This window comes from Urocitellus parryii, chromosome 15 (assembly GCF_045843805.1).
Source record: "Urocitellus parryii isolate mUroPar1 chromosome 15, mUroPar1.hap1, whole genome shotgun sequence".
Taxonomy (NCBI): domain Eukaryota; kingdom Metazoa; phylum Chordata; class Mammalia; order Rodentia; family Sciuridae; genus Urocitellus; species Urocitellus parryii.
In genome coordinates, this window is record NC_135545.1 from 6,260,762 (window position 1) to 6,287,937 (window position 27,176).

At 52.8% G+C, this 27,176-nt stretch overlaps 4 protein-coding genes and 3 non-coding genes across 9 annotated transcripts; 5 read left to right on the forward strand and 2 right to left on the reverse strand.

The window, feature by feature from the left end:
• The first annotated feature begins 2,301 nt into the window (after window positions 1-2,301).
• Window positions 2,302-7,015, forward strand: LOC144250267 (uncharacterized). The gene is made up of 5 exons (XM_077792776.1): window positions 2,302-3,086; window positions 3,364-3,638; window positions 3,967-4,113; window positions 6,448-6,579; window positions 6,948-7,015. Exons 1-5 carry the CDS (start codon window positions 2,302-2,304, stop codon window positions 7,013-7,015), a joined length of 1,407 nt encoding a protein of 468 aa, XP_077648902.1.
• A 3,328-nt stretch (window positions 7,016-10,343) lies between these two features.
• On the forward strand, window positions 10,344-14,902 carry LOC113194965 (Friend virus susceptibility protein 1). 3 transcript variants are annotated; one of them, XM_026406299.2, is made up of 4 exons: window positions 10,344-10,388; window positions 11,607-11,650; window positions 12,991-13,031; window positions 13,370-14,902. In XM_026406299.2, the coding sequence occupies exon 4, from the start codon at window positions 13,378-13,380 to the stop codon at window positions 14,245-14,247; it is 870 nt and encodes a 289-aa protein (XP_026262084.1). In that variant the 5' UTR covers window positions 10,344-10,388; window positions 11,607-11,650; window positions 12,991-13,031; window positions 13,370-13,377; the 3' UTR covers window positions 14,248-14,902. The 3 variants fall into 3 exon arrangements, with proteins under 3 accessions (XP_026262084.1, XP_026262086.1, XP_026262085.1); XM_026406301.2 differs by lacking the exon at window positions 10,344-10,388 and adding an exon at window positions 10,436-10,456; XM_026406300.2 differs by lacking the exon at window positions 10,344-10,388 and adding an exon at window positions 10,485-10,589.
• LOC144250532 (small nucleolar RNA SNORD88) lies at window positions 11,448-11,538 on the forward strand. Its single transcript, XR_013342506.1, has one exon. It is a non-coding gene; the product is annotated as a small nucleolar RNA SNORD88 (small nucleolar RNA).
• Window positions 12,809-12,900, forward strand: LOC144250533 (small nucleolar RNA SNORD88). Its single transcript, XR_013342507.1, has one exon. It is a non-coding gene; the product is annotated as a small nucleolar RNA SNORD88 (small nucleolar RNA).
• LOC144250534 (small nucleolar RNA SNORD88) lies at window positions 13,177-13,267 on the forward strand. Its single transcript, XR_013342508.1, has one exon. It is a non-coding gene; the product is annotated as a small nucleolar RNA SNORD88 (small nucleolar RNA).
• Window positions 14,903-15,736: 834 nt separating the features above from the next.
• On the reverse strand, window positions 15,737-19,630 carry Acp4 (acid phosphatase 4). Its single transcript, XM_077793353.1, has 11 exons — window positions 19,520-19,630; window positions 19,348-19,452; window positions 19,188-19,274; window positions 18,467-18,613; window positions 18,109-18,207; window positions 17,946-18,041; window positions 17,003-17,135; window positions 16,830-16,912; window positions 16,320-16,441; window positions 15,931-16,106; window positions 15,737-15,852 (listed from the first exon to the last, which is right to left on the reverse strand). Exons 1-11 carry the CDS (start codon window positions 19,628-19,630, stop codon window positions 15,737-15,739), a joined length of 1,275 nt encoding a protein of 424 aa, XP_077649479.1.
• A 6,117-nt stretch (window positions 19,631-25,747) lies between these two features.
• LOC144250268 (chemerin-like receptor 1) lies at window positions 25,748-26,728 on the reverse strand. The gene has a single exon (XM_077792777.1). It carries the CDS (start codon window positions 26,726-26,728, stop codon window positions 25,748-25,750), a length of 981 nt encoding a protein of 326 aa, XP_077648903.1.
• Window positions 26,729-27,176: the final 448 nt, after the last annotated feature.

Below are 27,176 nucleotides of genomic sequence, written 5' to 3' on the forward strand. Positions count from 1 at the left end.
AATTATGAAAATACTGCTGGCAGTATTTTCTGAAAATAAACATCAATATCCTTTTTAAAAAGTCATTTCTACTTAGTTCAGAATTTCTAATAAATTACCAAATGAATATTATAAAAAAGAACTAGAAACAAACAAACATAAAAGTCACTGCAATGTGATGTTTGGCCTAGGCAAAATAATCATACTAATAGTTTATTCTCTCAACAAACACTTATTGAACAATACCATGTGCTAAAACTTGTGCCAAATGCTAGAAATAGAACTGAAAGTCAGGCAATTTAACCCCAGCCCTTAGGGAGCTCACGAGGAATCAGAAAGGCAGGCATTACACCAAAAATCACACAAGTATATCAAGACCAAATGTGATAAATGCTGACAGCTGAACTAATCTAAATGTCCAACAGCAGGGGATTGGTTGAGAACACAACAGTCCAGCAGTGGGCAGCAAAGTCTGATAGTCCTCCACTTATGCTCTGGAACAAAAGCTGAATAGAGCAGAAGCTGAACCCTAACTGAGCAAGAGCAGGCCTAGAATGAAGGCTTTATTACCAGGTTCCCTCACTTCTCAGTGGCCATATGACTGAGTGCTGACGAATGGGGTATGAATACAAGTGTTTCAAGCTCTAAAAGGGAAGGTCTTATAATTTCCCTTCTCTCTTTCCCTGGATGGAATGTGAACAGGATAAAGGGTTAAGCAGACATATGGAGAGTAAAGTAAAAAAGACAGAAGGAACCCAGGCCCCTGCACCAGGACTCACAGGGGAAAGAAAGAATTCTTCATAATATAAACCACTGTTACTTCATTTGAGACCCTGTTCCAGGTGCCAAACAAATCTCTCAACAATCCACAACAGAAGACCACATTTCACTGATTGCAAAATGCACATTTTTTAACCCTCCTGAAATTGGAATGCATCATATCATCAATAGTATCTCAAAATCACCTTTGGTTATTTTTTTATTACAACATCGAATAATGCCACCTAGATGCTCTGTGAAACACAATGTTATATAGTCATCAAAATCTACTAACAGGCCGGGCGTGGTGGTGCACGCCTGTAATCCCAGTGGCTCAGGAGGCTGAGGCAGGAGGATTGCAAGTTCAAAGCCAGCCTCAGCAACTTAGCAAGGCTGTAAGCAACTCAATGAGACACCATCTCTAAATAAAATATAAAAAAAGAGCTGTGGGTGTGGCTCAGTGGTTAAGAGCCCCTGGGTTCAATCCCTAGTTAAAAAAAAAAAAAAAGAAAGAAAGAAAAGAAAAGAAAAAAATCTACTATCTAATAACAGGGGGCTGGAGAGGTGGCTCAGTGGGAGAGCACTTGCCTTGCATGCATGATTCCCTGGATTCCATCCTCAGCACCTCAAAGAGGGGGAAAAAAATCTAATGACATGGATATTCATGTCATTAAAGACATTTAAAAGTTTGTGGTTCTTTTTTTTTTTTTTTCTTTTCCTCAGAAGATTATCACAAAGCCAAAGGAAAGAATGGAGGACAGGGATTGGGAAAGTCCCCACCCCTCACCAGTAGGAGAGGTCACACATACAGCTTGGGGCACCTGTACCCCTAGTGACCCCTCTTGATCCCCAAGCCTGGGCTGGGTCTTCCTCCTCTCCCCAACCCTAAATTGCAGGTCTTTGAGAGCAAGCAGCGGGCCTTCTCTGCAAGCTCAGGGAGGGTGCAATGGGCAGAGACAGAAGGAGCAAGAGAGGAGAGCTATGCGGAGTGGAGAAGGCCACCAAGGGAGGCTGGCGCAGAAGCCCTGGGAGGGGTGAGGAACGAGGCTGGACCAAGAGGGATTACAGAGGCAGGTCTCAGGCCCTCTAGAAATTGTCAGAGTTCATCGGCTCTGACCAGCCCGGACCCCAGCCTCTGCCATCCCAGGGGCCTCCACCCCGACCCCACCCTCTCACTGACCCAGCCTACCCCTTCCTGATCCAATCCTGACTCCACTCGGACCCCATACTGAGCCCAATCTGACCCAGCCCAGCCTCCAAGTCACTCAGAAAGGGTGGGGTAAAGTCTGAGGCCTTGGCCAACGACCTAACCTCCTGGAACCCCTCCAACTGTCATAGAACCCCCCCCCCCCAACACAACCCGTCCCCAGCTGTGGGCCAGACTGAATCCCTGAGCCTGGTCCTGGAGAGACCAGGAAACAGACAAAAAGACAGAGAGATGCAAATGCCAAAGGGCCGCTCCTGAACCCCAGAGAGAAACCAACCGGCTTCCGGGGGCCATGGAGGTGCCCAGAAGGAGGGGCTGAGGCAGTACGGGCGGCTGAATGCCCTGGGACTGGCCTGATGCGGCGCCTCCACGTGTCCCAGAAGCCTCCACCCGACCAGCAGAGCGCCCAGCCAGCAGCTCCCAACAGCACCCACGCTGAGACCCAAAGCTCTTTGTCAATTGACCTTGATCCCCAAGTCCATACTCAAGAGTCTCCGCTCGCCGTCAGCTCTCTAAGGGTCAGCAGCCAAGAGCCTTCTCACACCACTGGCATTCTCAAGGTCCACCACCAAGAGCCTTCGTCCACCCCCAGCGGTCGCAGGGTCAGCATCCAAGAGCCTCTGCCATCCCTCAGCGGGCGCCGGGTCAGCATCCAAGAGCCTCCGCCATCCCCCAGCGTGCGCCGGGTCAGCATCCAAGAACCCCTGTCAATTTTGCAGAGTCACCAGATCAGTAGCCACGAGTCTTACCCAGATAGCAGCCATCGCCGGTTTAGTATCCAAGACACACCATCCATCACCTACAATAGCTGGGTTGGTGACCGAGATGGTCAACCAAATCAGCACTTGAGCAACTCCCTGACTGAAATCCAATCAGTTAGCAGCTATAGTCAAACCGATTTTGAAAATTTCCAGACAATAGAGAGAACCCGCCAAACATTCAAACAAAGCCGGCTCAGTGTTGATGTCCCCCCATCCATTACCCACAGCCCTGAGGCCAGTATCAAAAGTATTGAATCAATTGTCTGGGGTTCCCAGGAGAGTTTCAAACAGTATGTGCACAGCCCCCAACTCAGCCAAATCACTCTGGACAACATTCACAACTATATGCCCCTGTACTCCACCGGAATCGGTTCCTCCAGGTGAGAGGCAGGACCCCAGCAGACCAGTCTGGGCTAGAATTTTGAGGGGCGGGCAGCAGTCAAAGGTCAGGGACCAGCAGCATAGCTGGTGCATTAGAAATTGGAGGGTGTGACAGGGCTTGGAAGTGGTACCTCCAGGCTGGTCCTGAATGGGACACTGCATCCAGTGAGATCTGGAATGGACACATGATAGAGAGGGTCTGAAGGCTGGGTCTGGGATGCCTGGGCAGGGTGGCTGGACTCAGTGCTGATGATGATGGTGTATGATCTGATTCAGGTTTCAGGACAAATGGAGCCGCCAATCACTGCTGCCCTTAGGCTGGCGACTGCTCCACGAGGCCAGGAAGATCAGCCGCCAGCTGAGCCTGGTGCTGAGCCTGGCTGGCATGGTGATCATCAGTCTCATTTCCCTGGGCCAGCCCTGGATGCACTTCCAGGTGCCACTGAAGCCGCCAGGGGACCCCGATGGCCCGCAGACCATCCCCATCAACACCATCTTCTTTATGCAGTGCCCGGACGTTGTCTGCATGTATGAGTACGACCAGAATGCTTGTAAGGCCCGCCCCTCCTCACCACCCTGGGACTCATCTCTCCCAGGAACCCGTTCTCCTGTCCTAAAATGTTTTTTTCCCTTCCCTGGGATGGTCCTCACTGCCCACCCTACTTCCTACTACCCAATAACCTGTCCTTTCTGACCCAGAGGTGGATACTGAATGCTGGAGGTACCAGCCTCAACACTAGTCCTCTAGAGCCCAATTTCAATTTTCCTAACATGAGAAGCGTTTCCACGGGAGGGGGTAGAGAAAACTCCCACTCCCTCTCCCCTGTGCTCAGAGGCGAAAAGACAGTCTTTGTGTTCCTGGTTCTCTTCCTTCCCCAGACTTGCTGGACCTTTCCTGGGCCTTCCTCGTTATCTCCAGTATCACCGGCTTCTGCCTCTGTGTGGCTCTAATAAGCACCCTCTTCTTTACCAGCTCCAACCTGCCCATGCTGGACTTCTTCCTCTTCATCAGCAGCATCATGACAGGCACAGCACTAAGATCCTTCCCTCAGGAACCAAGGCGAGGAGTATCTTGCCCAGTACTGACCATGGAACCCAACCCCATCTCCACCGTACTCCTCACCTTTATCCCCAACCCTAATCCTATCTCCTTACAAATCTCCAACTTATCCCAATAAAAATGTCAACCTTCAACCCAACTCTACATTCAGACCCAGCATCAAGCTCAACTTTAACTCTTGCCTCCATTGCCAACAAATCTCAAACTCATCCTCATCCTCCACTGTAGATCCATTCCCATCCCCACCCCATCCCAACTCTATTTTCTTTTCAAACCAATCCCATAACTATCCCCAACCTTTTTATAAATCTCAACACCCAACTTATTCCCATTCCTGATTGTGCTCAACATTTGTTTCAAATTCAACCCAATCCTATCACCTGTGAACTTCAACTTCAGTCCATCTCCACTCCCACCTCTACCACCTATGAACCTCACCCTCAAACCCAACCCAACCAATTCCCAACTCCATCCTTTTATCCATATCCAATCCATCCTCTTCCCAACCACAACCCATCACCATCCTCAACCACAATCCCATCCCTACACAACCTCAGCTCCAGCCTCTCCCTGATATCCAATCCCATCCCAAATCCTGTCCCACCACCACTGCTCTCTGATTTTGGTAAAGCAGCTTCCTCTTTCTGAGCCACTTTTCTCATCTATGGGTTGAGGATAAAATTTCCAACCATATGGAGATGTAGTGAGGACTGTATTGGATGTCAGTATTGGACATGAAGGTGATCTGGTTGCCACGTCTGTCACCCCATTGATTGGTCAGGGTGGGATCGGCTGGTCTGGAAGACTAGGTGTGTGTCCACTTCCTCGTCACTTCATGTGTGTTCCTCCAAAGCTGCATGCTCAGTAGAAGAGGATGACCCCCTTTAATGGAAAAGGGCTGCTTTCTGGTCAAGGGAATATGAACACTGTGCTTCCCTGCTAGGCCCCCAGAACAAACTCTCAGGGCCCATCTATAGGGTAGTCAAGTCCCCAAGACTTCAGACATATCCAGATGAGGTTCTTCATGTAGCAATCTGCCTTTCAAAAGCAAGGAAAAAAATGTCAATACTTGATGCCAGCTATTTAACTTTGCACAAATCCTTACCAAGAAAATCCTCTCACCCGATCCAAATAACACAAAATTGATATACTGATTTAAATGTTTAGTTTCCATTTGCATGCCATAGTTGCAAAAAGTGTGTGGGGGGAGATTTTGCTCTGGAATGAGGAATGTTGTCTTCCTGTCAGTTGTAGTAATTGACCACAACTTTCAGTTGCTTTGGGAAAATATTTTTGGACACTGATGGTATAGCCAAGAATAGAGACCTCTCAACTTCCTGTTTCCTTGTTAGAAACTGGTATTTATCCACTTTGTCTACTAGCTTATCCTAACTGTTTAAATATAAGGTACAAATAGCAGAAGCCACCTTAATTTAAAACATCTAAAAGAGGACATTCTTCTAAAAGAAAATCATTTCTGTCCATTCCCTCTTTGGGGGGACAGATGGGGGACACTGAGGGTTTAACCCAGGGGCAATTTACCACTGAGCTATGTCTCCAGCCCATTTTTTTTTATTTTGAAACAAGGTTTCACTAAGTTATTTAGGGCCTCACTAAGTTGCCAAGGCTGACCTTGAACTTGCAATCCTCCTGTCTCATCTTCCTGAGCAGCTGGGATTGCACCCATTTACCACTGTGCCCAGCTTCCCTCTTTTAACTAAATAGAGAACATCTATATTATTTTTCTATAACACAAATTAGCTAGTACTTCACAATCTGAAAAAGTCTTTCCTTTTTATAAATTACCTTTAATTCATAACATTTCAAATTATCCAGAATGATTGAGATCTTTGTTGTTTCAAAAGACCAAAAATAAGGACTTAACATAATGATAATTCATCTTTGAGGAATTACTATGCGCCAGGAAATGTGCTGATCACAATATCTCCTCATGTTAACCTTACAGGATGGGTACTATGATATGCCCACTCTTCGGATTAGAGGCTCAGAGAGATGGAGAGGTTGCCCTAAAATGAGGTGCAGAGGCAGGATAAGAGACCTGGTCTGTTAATACAAAAGCCTATGGGTTTCCTCAATATTGTTGCTTAGTTTTTAAAGACCAAGACTTGACTTCCGATACCCTCTAGCATGATATTGTCAGGAGCCAGTTCTCTCCTTGTAAGCAGAGATATAAAGGTTGGGGAGGTCGTAAAAGAGGGGGAAATAATGAATCAGCTCAACTCTGAGCAGGGGTTCTCACACACCTGATTCCTGGTCTACTAACATCTGTGTCCTTGCAGGGGCCAGTATCATATTGGGCGTCCTGTTCTACCTGATGCAGGCCCACAAGTTCCTGCAGGAAGGCATGACCTACAAGCTGGGCATCAGCTTCTATCTGGCATGGACTGCTGTCTTCTTATTCCTGATGAATGGTCTGAGTTGGGATGGGTGGGTTCAGACATGAAAATATGTATTGTGTGAGATAGTTTGGGATGGCAGTAGGGTTGCAGACAGCGCTAGGTAGGGTGGTTTTGAGGTGTGAAAATGGGGTTTAGGACACACGTGGGGCTGGATGTGGGATTGGGTTTGAGTTTAAAAGTTGGTTGGGGGACAGTGTAGGAGATAAAGCCAAGTTTGGATTTAGGGATGGGTTTGGAGATAAGTTAAAGAGTGAGGAAGGGTTTGGAGATAAATTAAGGAATGAGGATGGGTTTGAGGATGGGACTGGAGGTGGTGTAGGATACGTGATTGGGGTTAACCTAGTGAACTCTGTATCTCACTCTGTCATCTTCTCTCCCAGGTTTATTCTCCTATCTGAATTATATGAATTTCTGGTCCATCCTGGCGATCCAGGCCATCTGGGCTTAGCACACGGGAATGAGCCCACAAATGGCCTGCTCTCATGGCTACTTGTCAAGCACCTGAAAACCCTGCTGTCTAGCCCCCACCCCCACCAAGAGTCTTGTATTTTTTTCAGTCTCCTCTGACCTCCCCCCAAACTCAAATTAATAACCTATATTTTTAAATAACCTGTATTTTCTGCCCGGAATATTCTTTATCTAGTTCCATTCCTTGAAAGCATTTTGTGGAACTGCTATCTTTCTGATGCAGCCATTCTTGGGTTCTCTAGGTTTGGAGGGACACGGAAGGAAAGGGACTCAGAGGTAAGGGACCAAGGCACAAGATCAGCAGGGACTGGACAATGATCCCTGGCATACAGATGTTATCCAATCAATGTTTATGTAAAGAGCTGATTCTCTCCCATGCCATTTGTCTTCAACTTTGACTTCTGCAATCCCCAATAATTTACCCTTTTTGAGTAATTCTCTCTCCACCTTTAATTCATCTCTCTCCCTTAGTAGCAGTCTGACACCCACCCTGTCTTTCTTTTTCCCCAAGTCCCTTGACACAAGGCTCTTCTATGTAGCAGGTTTTTTTTTTTTTTTTTTTTTTAAAGAGAGAGTGAGAGAGGAGAGAGAGAGAGAGAGAGAGAATTTTTTTAATATTTATTTTTTAGTTCTCGGCGGACACAACATCTTTGTTGGTATGTGGTGCTGAGGATCGAACCTGGGCCGCACGCATGCCAGGCGAGCGCGCTACCGCTTGAGCCACATCCCCAGCCCTGTAGCAGGTTTTTGAAGAAAGTTTGGGGCTACCACTTGTTGAACAAGGCAGGGTTGAAACACAAATACAAAATTATATCATTGCCCAGGTTCCCCCACAGGACCTAACCCTTGAGCTCCCCTTTATCTCCTCACAGAGTGGTCAAGCTGCCAGGCTTTTGGTCTGGGCTTTGCCACTTAGTAGCTCTGTGACTGTAGCAAGTTGTTGAACCCATTTGGGTCTAGGTTTCCTCATCTATAAAATGGGGGTAATGATAGTACATGAACCTAGGTAGAATTTGACAAAATGCCCCCAGAAAATGTGCTCCTTCCATGTGTTTATGATAACCTTCCCTTATCTCCTGCTATAGTTCCCCAAATCCATTCTTTTTAAAATAGATGGAGCCACAACTATGTGCCAGATACTGGATCTATAGGAGTGATCAAACTAGACACAAATCCTTATCATTGTGGAACTGACATTTTAACAGAGAGGCCCCAAAAAATTAACCATCAACAAATAGGAAATAATATGTTAGGGTATAAGTGCTATAATAAAATAAAGGAGTATAAGAAATATGGGGCTAGGAAGGAGGGGGCCTGACTGGAGTGGAGGCAAGGCAGGGGGACTCTATGCTAAGCTGACCTGAGCACAGACATGACTGAGGGATGAGAGAGCCATGTAGACTGGCAGAGTTCTAGGCCCATTAAGACAGAAGTGCAAAGGTCCTAAGTTGAAATGTACTTGGCAGGTCCCAGGAACACCAGAGAGGCCAAGAAAGGGAGAGAGGAAGAAGATAAGTGCAGAGAGGGAACAGAGAGGTGAGATCACTCAGAGCCTTGTGGGTCACAGAACTCTGCTTTTGCTCTGGAGTGAGGAGTGATGGAAACGTCTCGTTTCCGAAAGGCGGAAACCTAGTCTTTTCCTTTCACTTCAGACCACTAGGTCCATGCAAGGAATCTCCTCATCAGAAGGAAGAAAGCAATCCAGATGACCAGGGAGACCAGCTAAAGAAAGTATGTACTATTCATGCAAAAGATCAAAGTATTTCCATATGTCCTTATGTTGTGGGGACAAAGAGGCAAGGCACCGAAGGTAGCAGGAAAACAGTTTTATTTGGCTGCAGCCAGGTTCAGAGGGTACAGCCTTTGCTGTAATCAATCAATCCTCTGAACTCCGAATACAGGTAATTTCAGAGTTTTATACCCAGCATGTAAGGGGAGGGGCTCAGAAGTTCACAGTCTGCAGAAAGTTCACACAAAAGCAGCTTTTTCCTTCACTGTTTTGGGCAAGTTAATACTTCAAGGACAGCACCTGTCAAGGGGAGCGCTTCTTCTCCTCTTTCTTTCTTCCCCTGCCAGCTGTTACCATGGAGCCCAATTGGTATCTTGTCTTATCTTAAAAAATGTAGACATCTCTGTGAAGCCCAGCTCAAGGCCAGAGGCCTCCTTAGCACATTTCTACAAACTACTATACTGGATACATTTGTGAGAAATTAAGGGGGTGCCCAGCACCTGAAGTGCTGGTATCTTCCTGGCTGGTGGCCAAGCAAAACAGGGCAACAGGAAAATGGAAATTTATCCATATTGAACTTTTTCTCAGAGACTCTTTGGCTGACAGTCCCAAAATCAGCCATGGTGAGAATTCCTGGAGAAGCCCAGTTAAGGCATTTTCTGTGGAGAGAGGGGGTGCCACTTCACTTACACGGGAAGACTGTTTGTGGGGCAAACTGGAACGAAAAAAAGCATCTGTATCTCTGAGTGTGAGCGCGCGCGTGCGTGTGTGTGCACACGTGTGTGTGTCCAAGTACAAAGTCCACACCCAAAAGGTGATGGTGGCAAGCTCTGGTGAGTAGGTCTGGAGTGGGAAAGCTTCATTAACTTTCAAAATAAACATCTTTAGAATCACGTTCATTGAAAGACACTCCCTGAATCTCCAACCCCTCAAAGAATCCAGGACCCCAGGCCTAGAACCACCTAAACGGTGGGGAGCTGCAAGTCCAGTTCTTCTTCAGATTCTAAACCAAACAAAGGGTTGGGGCCCTGCCCTCCTCAGAGACCCCGGAGTCCCACCTCCCCGCGCCGCGTCCTCGCTGCGGCCCCACCTCTCACCGCGCCTCTAACTCCGCGCCACGCGGTGCTTTCCCAGCACCGTCCCCTGTCAATCTCTGCACTGGCTCCGCCTCCCACTACGCGGCTGAGACCCACTTTGGGCCCGCCTTTCAGCGCCGGCTCCGCCTCTGCAACCGCAGCTCCACCACTGCCGCGCTGGCAATTCCCGTCGCTTCCCTTTCTGGCTCCACCCATCCTCGGGGGCCTTTCTTTTGGCGGCCCTCGTTTGGAGCAGTCCCCAGAATTGCCTGACGCGCGAGACAAGATTTTCGTAATAGATGTTCCCTTGAACCTGTTTTTTCCCGCCTCTAGAGACAATATCTTCCCGCTTGTTCTGGAATATTCTAGGGACGACCGCCGTTTTTCCTTTCCTTAACTCCAAGGCCGAGTTCCCGACACAGGCGCGTACCTTGGGTGCCCCACGGCGGAAACCAGACTGACGCCGGGGGCCGAGCCTTGAGAGCGGCGCGTACTATAAAGCGGGACTCGCTGCGGCGCGCGCACGTTTTGCGGAGTGGGTGAAGCAGGTGAGATGGTGCTTTTCGCTCCGCGCGCCTCTCTGTGCGGCCGGGCTCTGGGACGCACGTGTCGCGAGGTGTCCTGGGCTGCGGCGAGAGTGGCCGTGTCGCGTGGGCGGGGTCTCGGTTTCTTTTGGGCCTCATCGAGGGCGTTGCGGGTTGAGCGTGGAGATCTAGTGCGGGGAGGGTGAAGGCGATTCCTTCCACCAGGTGGGTCGGGCGCGGGGCGGCGGGCAGGCCTTCCTTTGTCTGCAGCGCGGATGGGCTGCGCCATTTCTGTGCCCACGTCGCGGGTCTCCGCCATCTTGTCGGTTTTGCGGGCAGCTGACTGGGGTGTGTGACTTGAGGGACGGAAGAGAAGAGGGTGTTGGGGTTTCTGTAAGGGCAGAGACGACATGCCGACTTATCAAGGAAGAAGTGGGTCTCCAGGTAGAGCAGAAAGGAGACGAGGCCTTTGCTCACCTTCAGGAATTCTGACGGGTGGTGCAAATGTCAGAGGGTGTTGTTAACTTGAATTCTGGGCTTGAGTACTTAAGGTCTTCTGTAACTTAGTTTTCAAAACCCTGCCTTGGAGCCCCAGCCTGGAGTGGGCTACCTGATTTTAATCTTAATGTATTTGCAAATAAAGTTTGTAATTAACCCAGAATACCTCAACACTTGTTCCCTAAGGCTGACGTGCTGTGTGTTAATGAAGCCCATTTCTTCATATGGTTATTTGCGATTTTCTTAGTGTTCAGTATTCCGAAGTCATTTTAAATGACTCGCAGCAGAGTTGTTCAGACCTGACACAGTCATTGCTTATGTTGCTTAGCTTTATTTTCTCCCAGAACATTTCCTTTTCTCGGGCCTCCTACTAAAGGATTTGCATCTTAGCAATGTTCATGGTTCAGGGTCATTAGTAGGTATAGCTAGTTCAGGAAAGATTGGGGCCCTCTTCGTGTTAATGAGTTTGGAGGTCCATCTCAGGACCACTACTGTGTGGAAGTATGACAGTGAGAAGTTGGGGGTCAGTTGAGTTTTGTGTTTTCCTGTCTTTGAAGGTGAGCGGCCTTGATTGCACAGGGGCCAGGGTTCCCATGATGTCTAGCACTGGGCTCTGATCATTCCTGAGGACACAGTGCTCTCCAGGACCTTTGACACCTGGGGGTCTGAGGAACCCTGGTTTTGATGGTCTGGACATATGAACTGTTTCTTCCACACCCTCATCAAGTCCTTCCTATGTTACAGGTCTATCTTCTAGCTGAGGGGTTACCCACCATCATCCCGTCTTGGTAAGAAGCCTTGCTCCAATGCCCTGATCCATCCAGGTCTAAAATACAAGATATCTTACACATGTGCCAGCAGTCTTACTCAGTATTACATATTAAAACCATTTTATAGCCATGGGAACCCAGTCAGCTACTCATACGTCCAGACCCTAGTTCTGCTGTTCCTTGGCTTATAGAGGTCAGAGCAATCCCTCTCCTAAGCTTCAGTTGCTGTATTCATAAGGTGGGTGCATCTTCAGGAGCAGATGGTCTGAATCCTTTGCACAGTTGGGTGGTGCTGGTGGCATTTCCTGCTTTCCAAAGGCAAAGGGTTGAATAAGATGGGGAAGAAGAAAAGTATTTGGGTTTTAGGGAGAAGGAGTAATCAAATTTTCAGACTGAACAGAGGAAATGAAACATTGACTCAGCATTATTATTGCCTCTCATGTTGCAGGTTTTGTGGACTGGGTACAGTGTACCTTTAAGCAAAACAGTAGCTTACAGTCAAACATTTGGATATAATTTGATAATTGAAGGAACACTAAATTTACACAATAGCCATTGTAAAAATATCAGGATTTATCTTGAGAATGTTTTGTGTTTAAAAGAGCTACATCATAAGATAGGTATATATTTGTTATTGGAAAAGAAACAAGTGTTCTCAGTTCCAGGATTTTCTATTGCTCTTGGGGTGTCAAGAGTAGGGAGGAGAATGGCTGCAATGAAATAGACCTGAAAGTGTATCTCTGCTCTTGGAGACTTAAGACCTTTGATAATCCAGGTTGTCCCCTGCAGAGCACTGAACAGGTGTGGATTGGGGAAGTCCTGGAGAAAGGGAGTCAGCTTGGTGCTATTTGGGCAGGGATGTCAGGTGAGCAGAGGAAAGAAACACCTTGAGAAACATGAACTCTGAGCTCTACCAGAGTCCCAGTGGAAGGTTGAGGCCCTGTTCTGGTTTTCACAGAAAAGTCCTGGTGAGGTCACTTTCCAAGTTAGAGTAACTGGTGGTGCCAGGTAAGCTGCAAGACTTGGTTAGGGAAAAAGCAGACCTGGGCTTCGGATCTGCCACTTGCCCGTAGGCTGCCCATAAGCACCTCCAGTCCAACCTTCCATGTGGAGGAGTGGCCTCAGGGTGGCTTAGGTTACTTGACTGCAGATCATCTGAATAAGGGGGTAACACCAGGACCCCTGTGATGTCTAGCACTGGGCTCTGACCATTCTTTGAGGATAAGGTGCCCCCCAGGACCTTTGACACCTGGGGGTCTGAGGGGTCCTGGCTCCTGGTAGGGGATGGATTGGGATAACAATGATTTACCTGTACCTCACGGACCTTTTTTCCCTCCCCTTCTCCTTTCTGTCTACAGGTGGCTTCTCCAGGTGTCCTGCTGCCCAGCTTTCCCTCCTGGTAAGGACGGAGGAGCTGCCTATTGGTAGGGAGCGCAGCTCAGCATCCTGTACTTTGAAGCAGTGGCTTCCTTAATCTCCATAGTAACCCTGTGCTGGGAGGGCTGTGCTGGGCCTGGTTTGCTATCCTATCAGGGTTGAGCTTGGGGACCCCATGATATTCAGCACTGGGCTCTGACTGCCCCTGAAGATATAGTGCCACCCAGGACCTTAGACACCTGGGGATTTGAGGGCCCCCACTCCAGGGAGGTGCTGGGTGGGGTGTGGCCCTTTCTACTTCACACAGCTTTTGCAGCAGTGCCCTTCCTGACCCTCTTGCTCTTCCCTGCCTTGGGGCAGCTGTGGCCATGGCTGAGAGAGTGCTGGCACCCACCCAGATGGGCCGGGGAGACCGCTACTATACATATACTGAGCTCCTGGCCATTTCTCGGCGCTTCAAGCAGAACCCCAACGAGCTTATGATCACCTGGATCCTGCGGGTGTATGACCAGGGGGGCCCAGCTCTGTCCTTGAATTCCGGGGAGCTGGCACTGCTGGGTGACCTAACCCATGATGCCATCTTCAACTACCACTGCAAGACGCTGCGGGGTGGCTGTAAGACACTGCTCACCTGGCTACTACAGGCCTGGCGCCAGCGCTGGGAATCCTTCCTGCACTTTGAGGCCACTGAACTGCCTTTCCGTCCCTGGACCACTATGGAGGAGGGCATCCAGCTGGTGCGTGAGCTGGGCATGCTCGACTGGATCTACCGCGAGCTGCCTTCGCCACTCTCACCTCCTGAGCCCGAGTATGCAGCGCCAGAGGACGTGCCTTTCACTCAGGGCCTGCAGAGACGCCTGCTTACAGCTGCACCCTCAGAACTGCGGCTCTCACTGGTCAGCCTGCTGGTCAAGGGCATGACCGTGCTGGAGGCTGTGATGGAGATCCAGACAATTGCTGATGTGGGTTTGCTGTGGCGCCAGAGCCAGCCAGGCCGTGCCAAGCTCATGCTGGGGCCTAACCCCACACGCAAGGACCTCACAGGCTGGCTACTCAGCCACGGGGTGCCCAGGGAGAGAGTGGATAAGCAGCCCACCAAGGTCCTCCTGGAGCTGTACATCAAAGAGGCCAAGCGCAGCCGCAGCCAGCCAGTCTATGGGCTAGGAGAGGAGCAGCCGCCTCCACCTCCCTACTCTGACCAGGCCTGTGGGGAGGAGCCGCCCATATGCCATGACTAGCCCCTTCCAGTGTGTGGGGTGGGAGGCCAAACTCCAGAAGAGCTGCTTTCAGCCCAGAGTTCAGGGAGGACCTTTGTCTATACCTTTCCCATGTATCTCAAGCAGTTGTAGGTCATGTTCAGAGACCCTAAAAAAGAAAGGGGTGTCTTGTCCCTGGCTACTCCAGTTGCAGAGATGTTAAGGGAGTAGCTACAAAAACAGCCACTTGCCCAACTGGGCCTTGGAGTGGGTTGTGCCAATTTGTTCATCTTGGCCTGGCTGCAGGGTGATTGGGCACAGTAGTGACTCACCCTCTGCCATTTGAGCCCAAAAGCACTAGGGGCCAATTGAATACCCCGTAGCCTATAACACCTGGCATCTTTTTACTTTTTTTAGGTTTTAGAGGCAATATTTTTACTTAATATGTTAAGCATGTGTGACATTTTGGTTTTAGTGAAGGTCATTGCCTTTTCTAACTATTGTAATGCTTCCATTTTAAGGTGTGCTTTGCTGAGTGCCTCCCAGGGAGGGGCAGCCATCCCTCCAGGTGGGTCTGGTTTCTCAAATTTGTACATCTGGCCTTGGGCCAGTGTCTGAGGTAGGTTTAGGGGGATCTGAACCAGGATCACAGGTCTGGGGACAACTGGTGGTGCTGTTTTCATAGGTACCCAATAAATGGTACGCATATCACCCTTTGTGAGCTGTGGTATTTGCTGTCCTGACATGGGCTGGGTCTGAGGTAGGGGGGATACATATGGGCTTGTCCACCTTCAGGGCCATCTCCATTGCAGTGATCTGATGGAAGTGTGAGCCTGATATGACCAGGTGGGAACTGATCCTAGCAATAGGATGGTCCCCCACCCCATGGGGTCTGTGAACCTGCTACAAGCATGAAACAGCCTCCCAGGGCCAGAAAGTACAAATGGGTCACAGCTGTTGCCTTCATTATTGGAGTCCCTGTGGTAACCACAAGCAGGTGGGCAGGGCAGGGCGTTGGCTGACCAGGGTGCTCCAGTGTAGTGGTGGTGTAACCACTGGTTCTCAACTGGTGGGAGAGGGGAGCTTCCCTCCTGGGGCCAAAGATGGCTTCCCACCTCCATTAGCATCAGAAAATATACTTTAGGAACATTGACCAACCTGTCACATGTGGCTGGGGCCTGAGCTTGCTGGTTTTGGACCTAACTTTAGCTGAGTGGTCCTTGCCTACCTTGCTGGCCACCCTCATCCTGGAGTGATCATCCTTGCCCTACAGGGGCTGCTGCCTGAGGTGTGTGGAGCAAGGGGGCCGTGCTGGTGTGGAGATGGACAGACACCTCCATATTTGTCTATGTGGGGGTACAGAAGCAGCCATGCAGCATGCATGTGTGTGCCACCTGCACACTGGCTTCCAGGACAGGGAGCCCGCCCAGCCCTTTTCCACGCGCACAGACACAGTGACAAGCCAGAGCAGCGGGAGAACACATGTTGGGATCCAGTCAGCTGAGGGGAGGGGCTGCCCCAAGTTCCCAGCTCACACGGCCCCCCCTAAGGCCCGCAAGCAGCCAGGTCTCCAGGCCAACAAGCCGAGCCCCAGGCTGAGCACAGCCAGCAGGGCCACAGCTCCGGCCAGCAGGGGCACTGTGGTGGCTGTGGGAAGAACTTGGGGGTTGTGGGTCTCAGGTCTGGGGGACCCCCAACTACTACCCCAGCGTAGAGAGCGGTCACTTGGGGGAGTGGTAGTCTCATAGTCATGACAGGAGGCCCCATGCACTGGCGGTCTGGCTGAAGCAGTCAGCTGGTGGAAGTGCCCTAGTGGACAGGGGGCTGGGCACCCAGGGAGGCTCAGGGACAAGGGTAGTCTGGCAGAGTCATTGCGGTAGAAGAGGGAGATGGTGATGTTCCTGGAGGGAGAGAGGAGAGGGTGACACCTACCACTGACCCTGGCTGAAGGAAGAGCTCAGATCAGGGGAGAGCTGCTGAATTGGAGAATTGCTCCTGACTCAAATCTGTCAATCTCATCCAACTGTCCCTTCCAGGAAGGTTCCTTGGCAGTGCCCTCTGCCTGTCCATCACCCCTCCAGCCCATTTCCCCTGTCCAATGTCCAGCTCCTCACCCTCCATCTTCTGGGTCCCTGAGACGTTTCCGGAACTCAAAACCGAGGCAGGCAGCATAGGGTGGGGTGTGCCCATCATAGAGGCCTAGAGCCCCTAGGAGGGCCAGCAGGGTGCTGTCGTGCTGCAGGGAGATCCAAGTTCTGAGACAGGGTTCCCCCCTGGATGGCTCTTTCCCAAACTCTAGTCTTGGGCATCTAGCTGCCTCCCAGATATTCCCCAGCCACTTAGAACCAGTCCACCAAGCCTGCTCCTGCCTCCTCACTGGGGGAGACAGGTAGCCACTAAATATGATCAAGTAACCGCAATATATGGTTGGACACTGGTGAAAGAGCCTGTCCTTCCACAGTGTTCCTCTAGCGATAGAGTCTGAGAGTAGGATTCGGGGATGGGGGGGTATCCAAGGCAGTGGGCTGAGATTGCATTAGGACCACCAGCTCTTCCTCACCCAAACTAATGTGACCTTCATCCCTGTGCCCATGAGGCACTGCCTTCCCTTCCCAAGAACTCACAGCTGAGTACATGACCATCTTGAGGGGCAGTCCCAGGCGCTGAACCCGGGAGAAGTTGGAAAGGATGGCATCCAGCAAAATCCCTGAAAGGGCAGGAACAGTGCTTAGAACCCACCCGGAGAGGAAGGAACCTCAACCCCCCACCTTCCCAACCTCCCAGCCCCACACCTCACCCCCTGTCAGCTGGGCCTTCTCTGCTGCCCGGGGTGGGCCCACATGGGCCCCAATATCCAAAGCAGAGATCTGAGCCAGAGTTCTCAGGACATCAGGGGAGGCCCAGGAAGGTAGGGGAAGTCCGTGAGCTCGCTGGAGAGACAGGGAGGGAAGACAGGGCACATCCAGAGCTGCCCCTAGTGCTCCTGGGCCCTCTGGTGCCCTACCCCATTAACTGCTGGTTCTTCCTGCCCTTGTGGGCTGGGGGAGGGGGGAGTCATAGTGTGGGCAATAGTGATTTTTTTTTTCCTGGTACTGGGAATTGAACCTTGGGGTGCTCTGCCTCTGAGCTACATCCTCAGCCCCCTCCCTTTTTTTTAAATTTCGAGACAGTCTCACTAAACTGCCACGCTGGCCTGAACTGACAACCCTCCTGCCTCAGCCTCCTAAGCCTGAGGTTACAGGCATGGGCCACCGCCCAGCAGCAGTTGTCTCATTCTGCAGTTCAGCAGCTCTTATCTGACACCTTAGGCAGAGGCGCTTTGGGATCTAGACATTACGGAGGGCATGGGCGGTCCCTGTAACCCCACACGCTTCCCTCTGTGCATGGCACCGCATCAGGTCCGCTCCTGCTGCCCAAGTTTTGGTTTATGGAGCTTTTCTTTTTTTTTTTTTTTTAATTTTTTTAACTTTTTTTTTTTTAAAAAAGAGAGGAGAGAGAGAGAGAGATGGAGCTTTTCTGATTACAGGATAGCAGAGAAAGTATTGCCAAAACAGCCTCCACCTCTGTGTGGCCCAGTGTGCCAGCTGCTCCCATAAGCCTGTTTCATGGATTAGTCACTTTAATCTTTGTGGCAACCACAGAGAAGATGGGCTGCCATTCCTGGTATGCAGATGGGGAAACCCAGTAGCATGGGGCAAAGTTGAACCCCTTGGTCCGGAGGGACAGGGCAGGGGGCTTACCTGGCATATGAGTGTGTCCAGAACCTTCCATGCCCTGTGCAGTGGCTCCCCAACCAGCGTCAGCCCCGTGAAGTTGCTCAGGCGAGTCAGAAAGTCCTGGGTGCACAGGCTGGGTGAGCCTAGAACCTGGCACCCTGCCCCGCCAGCCCATCACCCTGCTCACCGTCCAGCCCTCCAGGGCCTCCTGGTACTCGGCGGCCTCTGTGGACTCCCGCAGCAGCTCATGGTATCGAGGACAGCTGCGCATGGGGAATCTCAGCAGCTGAAGAAAACTGAGGCTCAGGACAACAGTGGGCCCGGGGTCTCAGGCCCTGTCTCCCTCCCAGTCTCTCCCCAATCCAGCTGAGTCTCATGGGAGGGGTGGCTTGCCCATGGACAGCTTAGCCCAGAGACAGGTTCACTGCTTTGAGCCATATGAGGCTTCTGGAAGCTGACCAACCCTCAGGCCTTGAGCCACCTCCGTCCTTCTCCATCTCAATATCTCTATCTTTATTCTCTCCCACCCCCATTCAGCCCCAGACCTTGTCCTCAGCAACAGGCACGGTGTGCACAGGAATTGGCCTCCAGTCCGCCTCAGGGCTCCCCGGGGCTGCCTCCGGGAACAGCCCAGCCAGGTTGGCCTGAGCGCTCTCCAGGGTCCGGTCAAAGTCTGTGCTCCGGATGTACACCTGGGGCGGGGGGGGGGGGGTGCAACAGGAAGGGGCACAGGGTCAGATGTGGTGGCAAAGTCAATGGCTTTAGATTCAGTTTGGTGTTGCTTGAAGGTCATGAAAACAGATTAAAGATTAGGCATTTAAGGTGGGTGCCCTCAGGTTGGAGGGCAGGTGTTGGGTAGATGAGGGTTGAAGGAGTCAGCTGGGTAGATGACAGTCAAGATCATCAGAGTCAGGGGAATGGAGGCAAGAGGTCAAACTGAGGATGGGAGGCGGGATGTTGCCAGTTAGGTATATTGTCCTCAGAGGGATCAGGGTCAGAAGTCAGGAGGACAAGTTGGAAAGAATTGAGTTTAGGAGTCAGAGGTCTAGTTGGAGTCAGTGGGAGTGAAGACAAAGGTGGAGGCCAGAAAGTAAGGTCAGAGGTCAGGGGGTCAGAATGAGGTGAGATTAGAAGTCACTGTGGGTTTATTGGTGACTCTGAGGTCCATAGACTGTGGGTCAAATTGATGGAGGGCAAAGGCCAGAGGTGGCACCCAAAGGGACACTGGGAGGTCAGGGAGCCAGGTAGAGGTAAAGGTGCCAGTACCTCCTCCCGCCGGTACTGGGGACTCAGAAAGGACTTGTAGCGCCTCCGCAGGAAGTGGCCCAGCTCCAGCTGCTGGCGGACTCCCTCCTGGGGAGAGAGCAAGGCCTCAGCACACCCTCCTCACCCAGCCACGCACCTCGCCCCCACGCCCACTTCTCACCCTGGTCAGCTGGCCCAGGCCTCGAGGCCAGAGGGCAGAAACGGCCTCCTTGTGTGGGTCTGTGGGGTAGGAGGCCAGCGGAGCCCGGTCGCCATGGCGGAACACCTGGGGACAAATGGGGTCAGGGCTGGCCTGGGACAGAGGAGGGGCCAGGTGGGTGGGGGCAGCTCACCAGAGCCACGAACGCCAGGGGTCCTTCTGGCAGGACCTGGTGCGGCAGCTGCAGCAGCAGCAGCAGGAGGGGCAGTCCAGCAGCGTGGCCCTGCAACCCCAGCCCGGCCATCTCCACGCAGCCCAGACGCTGAGCTCAGCCGCCGACTGCGCCGGGGCCTCGCCTGCTCATTACCCTGTGCCGCAGCCCCCGGAGCAGGCCCCGGCGCAGGCCCCGGCACGCCCCCGCAGCAGCTCCCGGGGCCTCGCCAGCCACGCTGGATTAACCCGTGTACTCTCCACCGTTACCACCACCCCATCCCACAGAGGGGAAACCAAGGCACGGGCAGAGTCAGTGCCTGGGGGAGTCCCCCTCTCCTCTCCTCTCCTCCCTCTCCTTCCCCTACTCTGAATCTGTTCTTCCCTTCCTTGCTCCTAAATGTTGGGACTCTTCGAGGCCCTCCTGGGCTTCTTGGAGATTAACTTCTTCCACCTGCAGCTGATCAAAACCAACAGGGCCCAGTAGTTGGACCCTCAAGTCCAATAATTGGACAGATTGGGTTCAAATCCTGGCTTCACCATTTATATATAAACTGTGTGACTTTGGGCAAGTCATCCCACCTCTCTGTGCCATAATTTCACAAATTGGATCAGATGAGTTCAGATATATTCAGCACTTAGAGAAAAGGGTTTTCAAAGAGTATCTCCTAGGCAGTTTGTTGGTTGGTTTGAGTTACTGCGGGTTGATTCCGGGGTGGTTAGGCAAGCACTCAACGACTGAGCTACATCCCCAGCCCTTTTTATTTTATTTTGAGGCAGCGTCTGGGTAGTGGCCAATGCTGGCCTTGAACTTTCCATCCTTCTGCCTCCGCCTCCCCATAGCTGGGAGACAGGCATATCCACGCCCAGCTGTCTCCTCTTCCTATGACACGAGTGCTTTCTTCTTATGTGATCCCCACTCTCTATCCAAATGTCCCCCAATTTCTCTCCAAATCCTTACAGTTGTTTTGTCCAGTCCAGAGCCCTGTCTGGGACCATCCTAACCTGGTCATAAGTCTTGTTAAATTTTTTAAAATACAGAAAATCTGTGAAAAAAGATCCATCACTTCATTAATAAAATATGTATAAATAAAGTACATAATAAAATAAATATTTCCTCTAATATATACACAAATGATCCTCAATTTACAATGAGCACCCATCCCAACATCGTAAGTCAGAAATGCCTTCAACACCCCTGACTCACTGAGTCCCACAGCCTGGCAGCCCCTCGCAGGGTGGTGGCTGCCCAGGGTGGGGGGAGAGGATCTCCCCACCCCCTCCTGGCCCAGGAAAAGAGCAAAACTTGGGAGTTCAAGTACAGTTTTTACCCAGTGCACATGGCTTCGGCATCATCGTAAAGTTGAAAACTCACAAGTCAAACCAGGAACTGTCTATACTTTTTTTTTTTTTTTTTTTTTTTGTACCAGGGACTGAACTCAGGGTCATTCAACCACTGAGCCACATGCCCAGTCCTATTTTGTATTTTATTTAGAGACAGGGTCTCACTGAGTTGCTTAGTGCCTTGCTAAGTTGCTGAGGCTGGCTTTGAACTCACAATCCTCCTGCCTCAGCCTCCCAAGCTGCTGGGATTACAGGCGTGCACCACTGTGCCCAGCATTGTCTATACATTTTCCAGAAGCAAATCATTGTATTTACTGATGCCACACTCCCAGGTACCCAGCGCAACTACTGCAGATAATGAGAGCAAACCTGCCGTAAATAATGAGGAAGACACCCTGAATATCGAGACCACGTAGTCTGGCTTTTTTGGTAGATGTAGATAGGTACAGACACACCTGCGTGCATATTATAATCCTCAGTCCTCCAAACAACCTGGTAGAGCCTATTTTTTATATATTAAAAGCACACAAAAAGACTGTCTTAAGTGACATGCCCCCTCCTGTCACTGCCCCACGAAGGAGCCAGAGTGCACACTTCCACTCAGCCGCCGCTTCCTGCCCGCTGTCCCTGTCAGGGGCATCACTGCTAGGAGTGAGGATCAGAGGTGGAGCACGGCCTCCCCCACCCCCACTGGGACAGCACATTGTGCACCTCAAACTGGTGTCCTTTTCTAGACACTCGGATGAGTAGCCCAAGGCACCTGAGCGCAGGTCAGTGTGGGCACAGGGGCATCTCAGGAGGGAGTGCACAGCCTGCAGCCTCTACAGGAGGGTCCACGGCTTGTTCGTGGCTCCCTGTTTCTGGCAGTGTGGGCGAAGGGACAGAAACCGTGGCAGGGGCCTACAGAGTGAGTGGGAGGCGGGCCCAGTGGCTCAGGCTGTCACAGCCAAGGTACATCATTGTTCTTAAGGTCCAGAGGCAGGAAGCTGCTGCCACTGTCACTGCCACAGTTCCACCTGACAACTTCTAATCCCACCCCAAGCTGGTGACCAACCCAACCACCACTGCATTGCTGTCCCTTGTGTGTGGTGGACGCTGGAGGAGCGAGTTTCACCTGGGCCACCTTACCTGTTCTCCCACACGTGTGCTTTCTGGGCTCTCGGATCTTATTCATCTCAATGCCCAATTCAGAGACTCCCCTTGACATCTCACACCTGTGTCCCACTCTCCCCCAATCCCCTGTAGAAATGTCCCCTCTACCCAGAATGCACTTCCCTGGTCACCATGGCCACCATTCTGGTCTCCCCGACGACCCCCTCTTGGTTCCAGAGGTTTCTCCCCTCTTTGGCTCAGAGGCCAGGGAAAGGGAGAGAGGTGCAGCTAGCTAACTGCGGTCAAGGTCCCATGGCCATGAACTTTCAGGAAGTGAGGACGGTCGGGGGAGGAAGGCCGGGGGCGGGACCAGGACAGTGAGGGGAAAGGTCCTGACCTCTGACCTCCTTCCCTAGAATGTGACCCTGGCTATGGCTGTGTTCACCATCCTCGCCTCCATCTACTTCTTCAACAAGGTGAGCAGAAAGAGGATGCAGGTGGGGGCCCAGGCTGTCTCTGCTCCCGGTGGATCATCTCGGTCTCTTCATGTCTCTGTCTCTGCATCTCTTCCTCCCTCAGGCTCAGCAGTGAGAAGACACAGGCTCCCCAGTCCAGGAGCCTGGCTTCTGCCCACCTGCACCATGTCCCTGGCCTCTGAGACCCAATAAACATACAGCATTAGCAGACCCTGCTCCTGCTCCCCCACAGCAGGGCCAGCCTGCCTGCTAGTGGAGATCCAGTCCTCTGGGTCTGAGGGAGGAGGCTGGGCCTGGACCCTGGGTCTGAGGGAGGAGGCTGGGCCTGGACCCTGGGTCTGAGGGAGGAGGCTGGGCCTGGACCCCTGTGTCTGAGGGAAGAGGCTGGGCCTGGACCCTGGGTCTGAGGGAGGAGGCTGGGCCTGGACCCCAGGTGGGAGGGAGGAGGCTGGGCCTGGACCCCAGGTGGGAGGGAGGAGGCTGGGCCTGGACCCTGGGTCTGAGGGAGGAGGCTGGGCCTGGACCCCCGGGTCTGAGGGAGGAGGCTGGGCCTGGACCCTGGGTCTGAGGGAGGAGATCTGGGCTGAACCTCTGGGTCTAAGGGAGGAGGCTGGGCCTCGACCCCCGGGTCTGAGAGAGGAGGCTGGACTTGGACTCCTGGGTCTGAGGGAGGAGGCTGGGCCTGGACCCTGGGTCTGAGGGAGGAGGCTGGGCCTGGACCCTGGGTCTGAGGGAGGAGGCTGGGCCTGGACCCTGGGTCTGGTGGAAGGGCACTGGGCCTGGACCCCGGGTCTGAGGGAGGGGGGGAATGAAACCCCAGGTTCTCAGATGCCTAATTTTTGAGCTGGGTTGGGGAGTGAGTTGGAGGCCCAGGTGCACTCGGAGAGGGGGAAGGACATTCCCACTCTAGGCCCAAAGGTACAGAGCGGAGAAAACATGGCAAGTTTACTACCCAGCACTAAAACAGCCTGTGTTGTACCTCAGACTCTTCAAACCTCATCTTCCCCTTTCTGTCAGACAAAGAGACAAATCTTCATCTGATGGGTCCTGGAAGGTCATAGCAAGGATGAACTGACATCAAAGTTGTAAATGGATGTTCTGAACAACAAAGGGTCTGTAATTAACTACCATATTATTCATCATTATTTTGTTGTGTGAACACACCCTCTGTTTTCTTAACAAACTCCTATTCAACCTTGGACACCCCTATTCATGCCCCTTTTTATAAAAGTGTCCAGAACCCCAGGTAGGCAACCTGTTAGCAGCCACCTGGATTGCCGTCCACTCCATGCCTCCAACCTCAGTGAGTGCTTTGGGGGCCACCAGCCTTTGCTTGAAGTTCATTTACATCTCATCTAGTTAGAAACAATTTCAACTCAGTATCTGAAAAGTTGACTTCTGAATAGCGATTGTAAATCACTTCCCAGGGAAAGGACTAGGAAATCCCAATTACGAGCATATTCACAGTCATGGTATGATTTTAGCTCAGATCAGTGTTTTATTGGATTACAGATACTTTAGGCCAATTATTTCAGCATAATTGGGAATAGAGCCCTCTGTAATTCTCCAAAGCATCCTAATTTGATGAGTCCTTGGATGCAAAACGACGAAGAACCAGAAGGTGGCGGTGTTGGACTATTTTCTCCCGCAGAATTTAGCTCCAGGGTCGCGCTCCGCAAAGGAACTGCGATTTCCGCAAAACCACAATTCTCAGACCTGGGAGGTCCTTGCCGCTCCTCTCGGCTGGGGCTTGGGCTCTCTCTCCCCGGACCTCCCCCAGCCTCCCGTCACCTCCAGTCCTCCGAGGGACCGTCCTCAGCGCTGACCTTGCCCTCCCTGCTCACGGTCCCCTGGGGGTTCCTCCTCCTCCGCCAGCCCCTGGCCTGGCACTGAGGCTGGGGCTACCCGGCTCGTTCTGGTTTCTTTTTAAACCTCCCACCCGTCCTCCGTGGCCCCTCCGCGCTACATAGAACTCACACATGGTCACACAGAACTCAAAGATGGTTTAAAATGCCACACGCCCATGCCTTTGCCCTGGCTGTCCCCCCTGCCTGCTGTACCCTTCCCACTTCAATTTAGTGTCCCCGCCCCCAGAAGGCTTCCCCCAGGGCTCCCCACGCAGAGGGAAGGCAGCCTGTCCTGCGCACGCGCCCTCCCCGCCCCACTCTCCTCCGCGCGCTCCGCGCAGGGCGGACTGTGGTTTCAAACTCACGCCAACGGAGCCTCTTCTCCCTCTTCCCACTGCTCACCCCCGCTTCAGGGTTGACCACTTAAGATTTCTCAGTGTTCTGGGAGCTGTCAAGGCTGCATTTGGGCAACCACAGACACGTGGAGATTGATGGCCCTGGGCCGGCTGCCCTGCGCATCCCCGGGGAGCTTTTGAAATTCCCGGAGCCCAGCTCCACCTTGGACCGCTTAAACCACCACGCCTGGGGATGGGCCCGGCATCGATTTTATTTTAAAAGCTTCCCCTGGAGATACCAAGGTGCAGCCAGGGTCAAGAGGCACACCCGGATGCATTAAAAAAAGAAAAAACCGACAGCCGTTCTCCCTTGGAGTTGAGCACATGTCAGAGTTGTGTGGCTGCATGGAAGACTCGGAATGCGGCGCAAAAATTAACTGAGTTTGGAAACATTTGGAAATTTGAAAACAAAGGTAGTTTCCCAGGGCCCGGCAGAGAAAGCTTGGTAAGAGTGGAGTTGAAGATTTGTGAGACTATGGGGTCAACAACCCACAGGCCCAGTGTGGTCTTATTCTGTTCCACCTGGAATAACCAGGGTGGGTGTCACCCTCAGTCACCTGCTCAGTTTCAGGTGACGCCTGTGTTTCTTTTCATCCAGACTCAGGCCTCTCCCTGTCTTAGAGCCGTCTCTCAGTCTCTGTCTCTCTGTCATCTGTCTGTCTGTCTGCCCCTCTCTCTTCCCACACTTCTCATTGGATACCAGCCTTATCTCTGCCTCCACCCAGCAGCCTGACCCGTCTGTCACCTCCTCCCTGCCTCAGCTCCCATCTGCTACCTGTGCCTGTGTGATTCCTCCCCAGGTGCCTCTTCCTCCGCCTGGCCTACCTTGTCCCCCCCCCCCCTGCTGCTCTCCCTGGGTCTCTGTGTCCCTCCCTCTCTGACCCCTCTCTCTCTGGGTCTCTGTCCCTCTCTGTCTCTGTCCCTCTCCTCCCCATTCTGCCCACCACGTGGGACAGCCTCTCAGCTCAGCCCTGCCTTCTTCCCTGGGGGTTGAGGAGATGGGAATCTGCCCTCTCCCCTAGTCACCAGCTGTCCCTAATGCCCCAGGAACTGCCTGTCAGGTCGCTGCAGGAGGGCTCAGCCCACCAGGCTCCTCCCCAGATGCTCCGCTGGGGCAGGACCAGAGGGACTGACACAGCTGTCGCCCGAGGGCCTGGGCCACACACACATAGAGCAGGGGGTTGAGGCAGCCACTGGCCACCACCAGGGTGAACCCCAAGGGTCTGAGAAGCACCCAGACGTCCCCCAGGTCCAGTCCAGCCTCCTGCGTCCCCAGGAGCCTCAGGAGAAGCAGCAGGTGGAAGGGGAACCAGCAGAGAAACAGCATGGCCCTGGTGGCCCAGGGCATGCCCAGCAGTGGGGGCCGCCCCGTGAGCCTCGCCAACCACAGCCTGGCCCGCAGGAGGCTGTGGAAGGTGCTCAGCACCCCTAGGGGCACCCCAAGCCCAAACACCAGCTGGTCCAGCACGTGGCCCCAGGATCTGGAGCCCTGGCCCTGGCTGGGGAGCTCCCCGGCAGGTGTCCTGTTGTAGGGGTCAGCGGGGCTTGCCTGGTCCCTCGGGGCTCTCAGGGCTGACCCACCGAGGCCCAGCAGGAGGAGCCAGAACCCAGCGGCCCAGAAAACCACCTGACGAGCCGTGTGGTGAGCCAGCGCCCAGGCGGGCTGCAGCAGGACGGCCTGGCAGTCAGCAGCCGCGCGGGTCAGCAGGCGGCCGCTGGCATAGAAGGTCAGAAAGGCCAGGCTGGGGTCCAGACGGCAGAAGGCAGCACCCAGGGGCCAGCAGGAGCGTGTCCAGGTGAGGGTCAGCGGCAGGAGGACTGTGAAGATGGCATCGGTGGTGGCCTGGTAGCCAAACCAGGCAGCCGACAAAGGGGAAGGCAGGAGGGGGCCCGCAGCCTTGATCAGCAGGCCGTGGCTGGTCACCTCCAGCAAGTAGGAGGTGAGCGCCACCAGGGAGTAGAGGAGGATGAGGGAGGCCCAGGGCAGGCACAGCGCCTCATGGGGAGCCAACCGCGGAGTCTCTGCAGGGTCCTCCATGGGCTGGATGATGCTGTGGGGACCCACAGGCCACCACGTTAGTGTGACCTGCCGCCGTCCCCAGAACCGCCCAGGTCCTGCAGTCAGCCCCACTGTCCACCCAGAGGCCCCGGGCATCATCCTCTCCTGCTCATCATCCTCTCCTGGCTCTGCCCACGCGCCCACCCCGTTCAGAACTCATTTTCCTTCCCAGCCTCCCTGCCTCCAGCCTCCTGCTCCAGCCCATCTTGGAATACTCCAGAGCTGACCTGTCCCTCCCCTGATCGCAGCCCTTCCGGTGCTCCCCAGCACCCCTGGACAAGGTCCCAGCCCCTCAGCCCAGGGTAGAAATCCTGGGAGGCTGTCCCTGTTCCCCACTGCCTCCTCTTCTGGCCTCCCCCAACATCAAGTCTGCAGGCTTCCGGAGCCAGCTCCTGCCCTTCAACCCTTCTGTCCTCCGACCTCCTGG

Coding starts and splice junctions, on each gene's coding strand:
- Acp4 (XM_077793353.1), bottom strand. CDS start 19,630: ATGGCCGGGCTGGGGTTGCAGGGCCACGCTGCTGGACTGCCCCTCCTG. Junction 19,275..19,347: donor GCCTGGGCCAGCTGACCAGG/GTGAGAAGTGGG, acceptor CTCTCTCCCCAG/GAGGGAGTCCGCCAGCAGCT. Junction 15,853..15,930: donor TGAGACTACCACTCCCCCAA/GTGACCGCTCTC, acceptor TTCTTCCCACAG/CCACCACAGTGCCCCTGCTG.
- LOC144250268 (XM_077792777.1), bottom strand. CDS start 26,728: ATGGAGGACCCTGCAGAGACTCCGCGGTTGGCTCCCCATGAGGCGCTG.
- LOC144250267 (XM_077792776.1), top strand. CDS start 2,302: ATGCGGCGCCTCCACGTGTCCCAGAAGCCTCCACCCGACCAGCAGAGC. Junction 3,087..3,363: donor ACCGGAATCGGTTCCTCCAG/GTGAGAGGCAGG, acceptor GATCTGATTCAG/GTTTCAGGACAAATGGAGCC. Junction 6,580..6,947: donor CTTCTTATTCCTGATGAATG/GTCTGAGTTGGG, acceptor CTTCTCTCCCAG/GTTTATTCTCCTATCTGAAT.
- LOC113194965 (XM_026406299.2), top strand. CDS start 13,378: ATGGCTGAGAGAGTGCTGGCACCCACCCAGATGGGCCGGGGAGACCGC.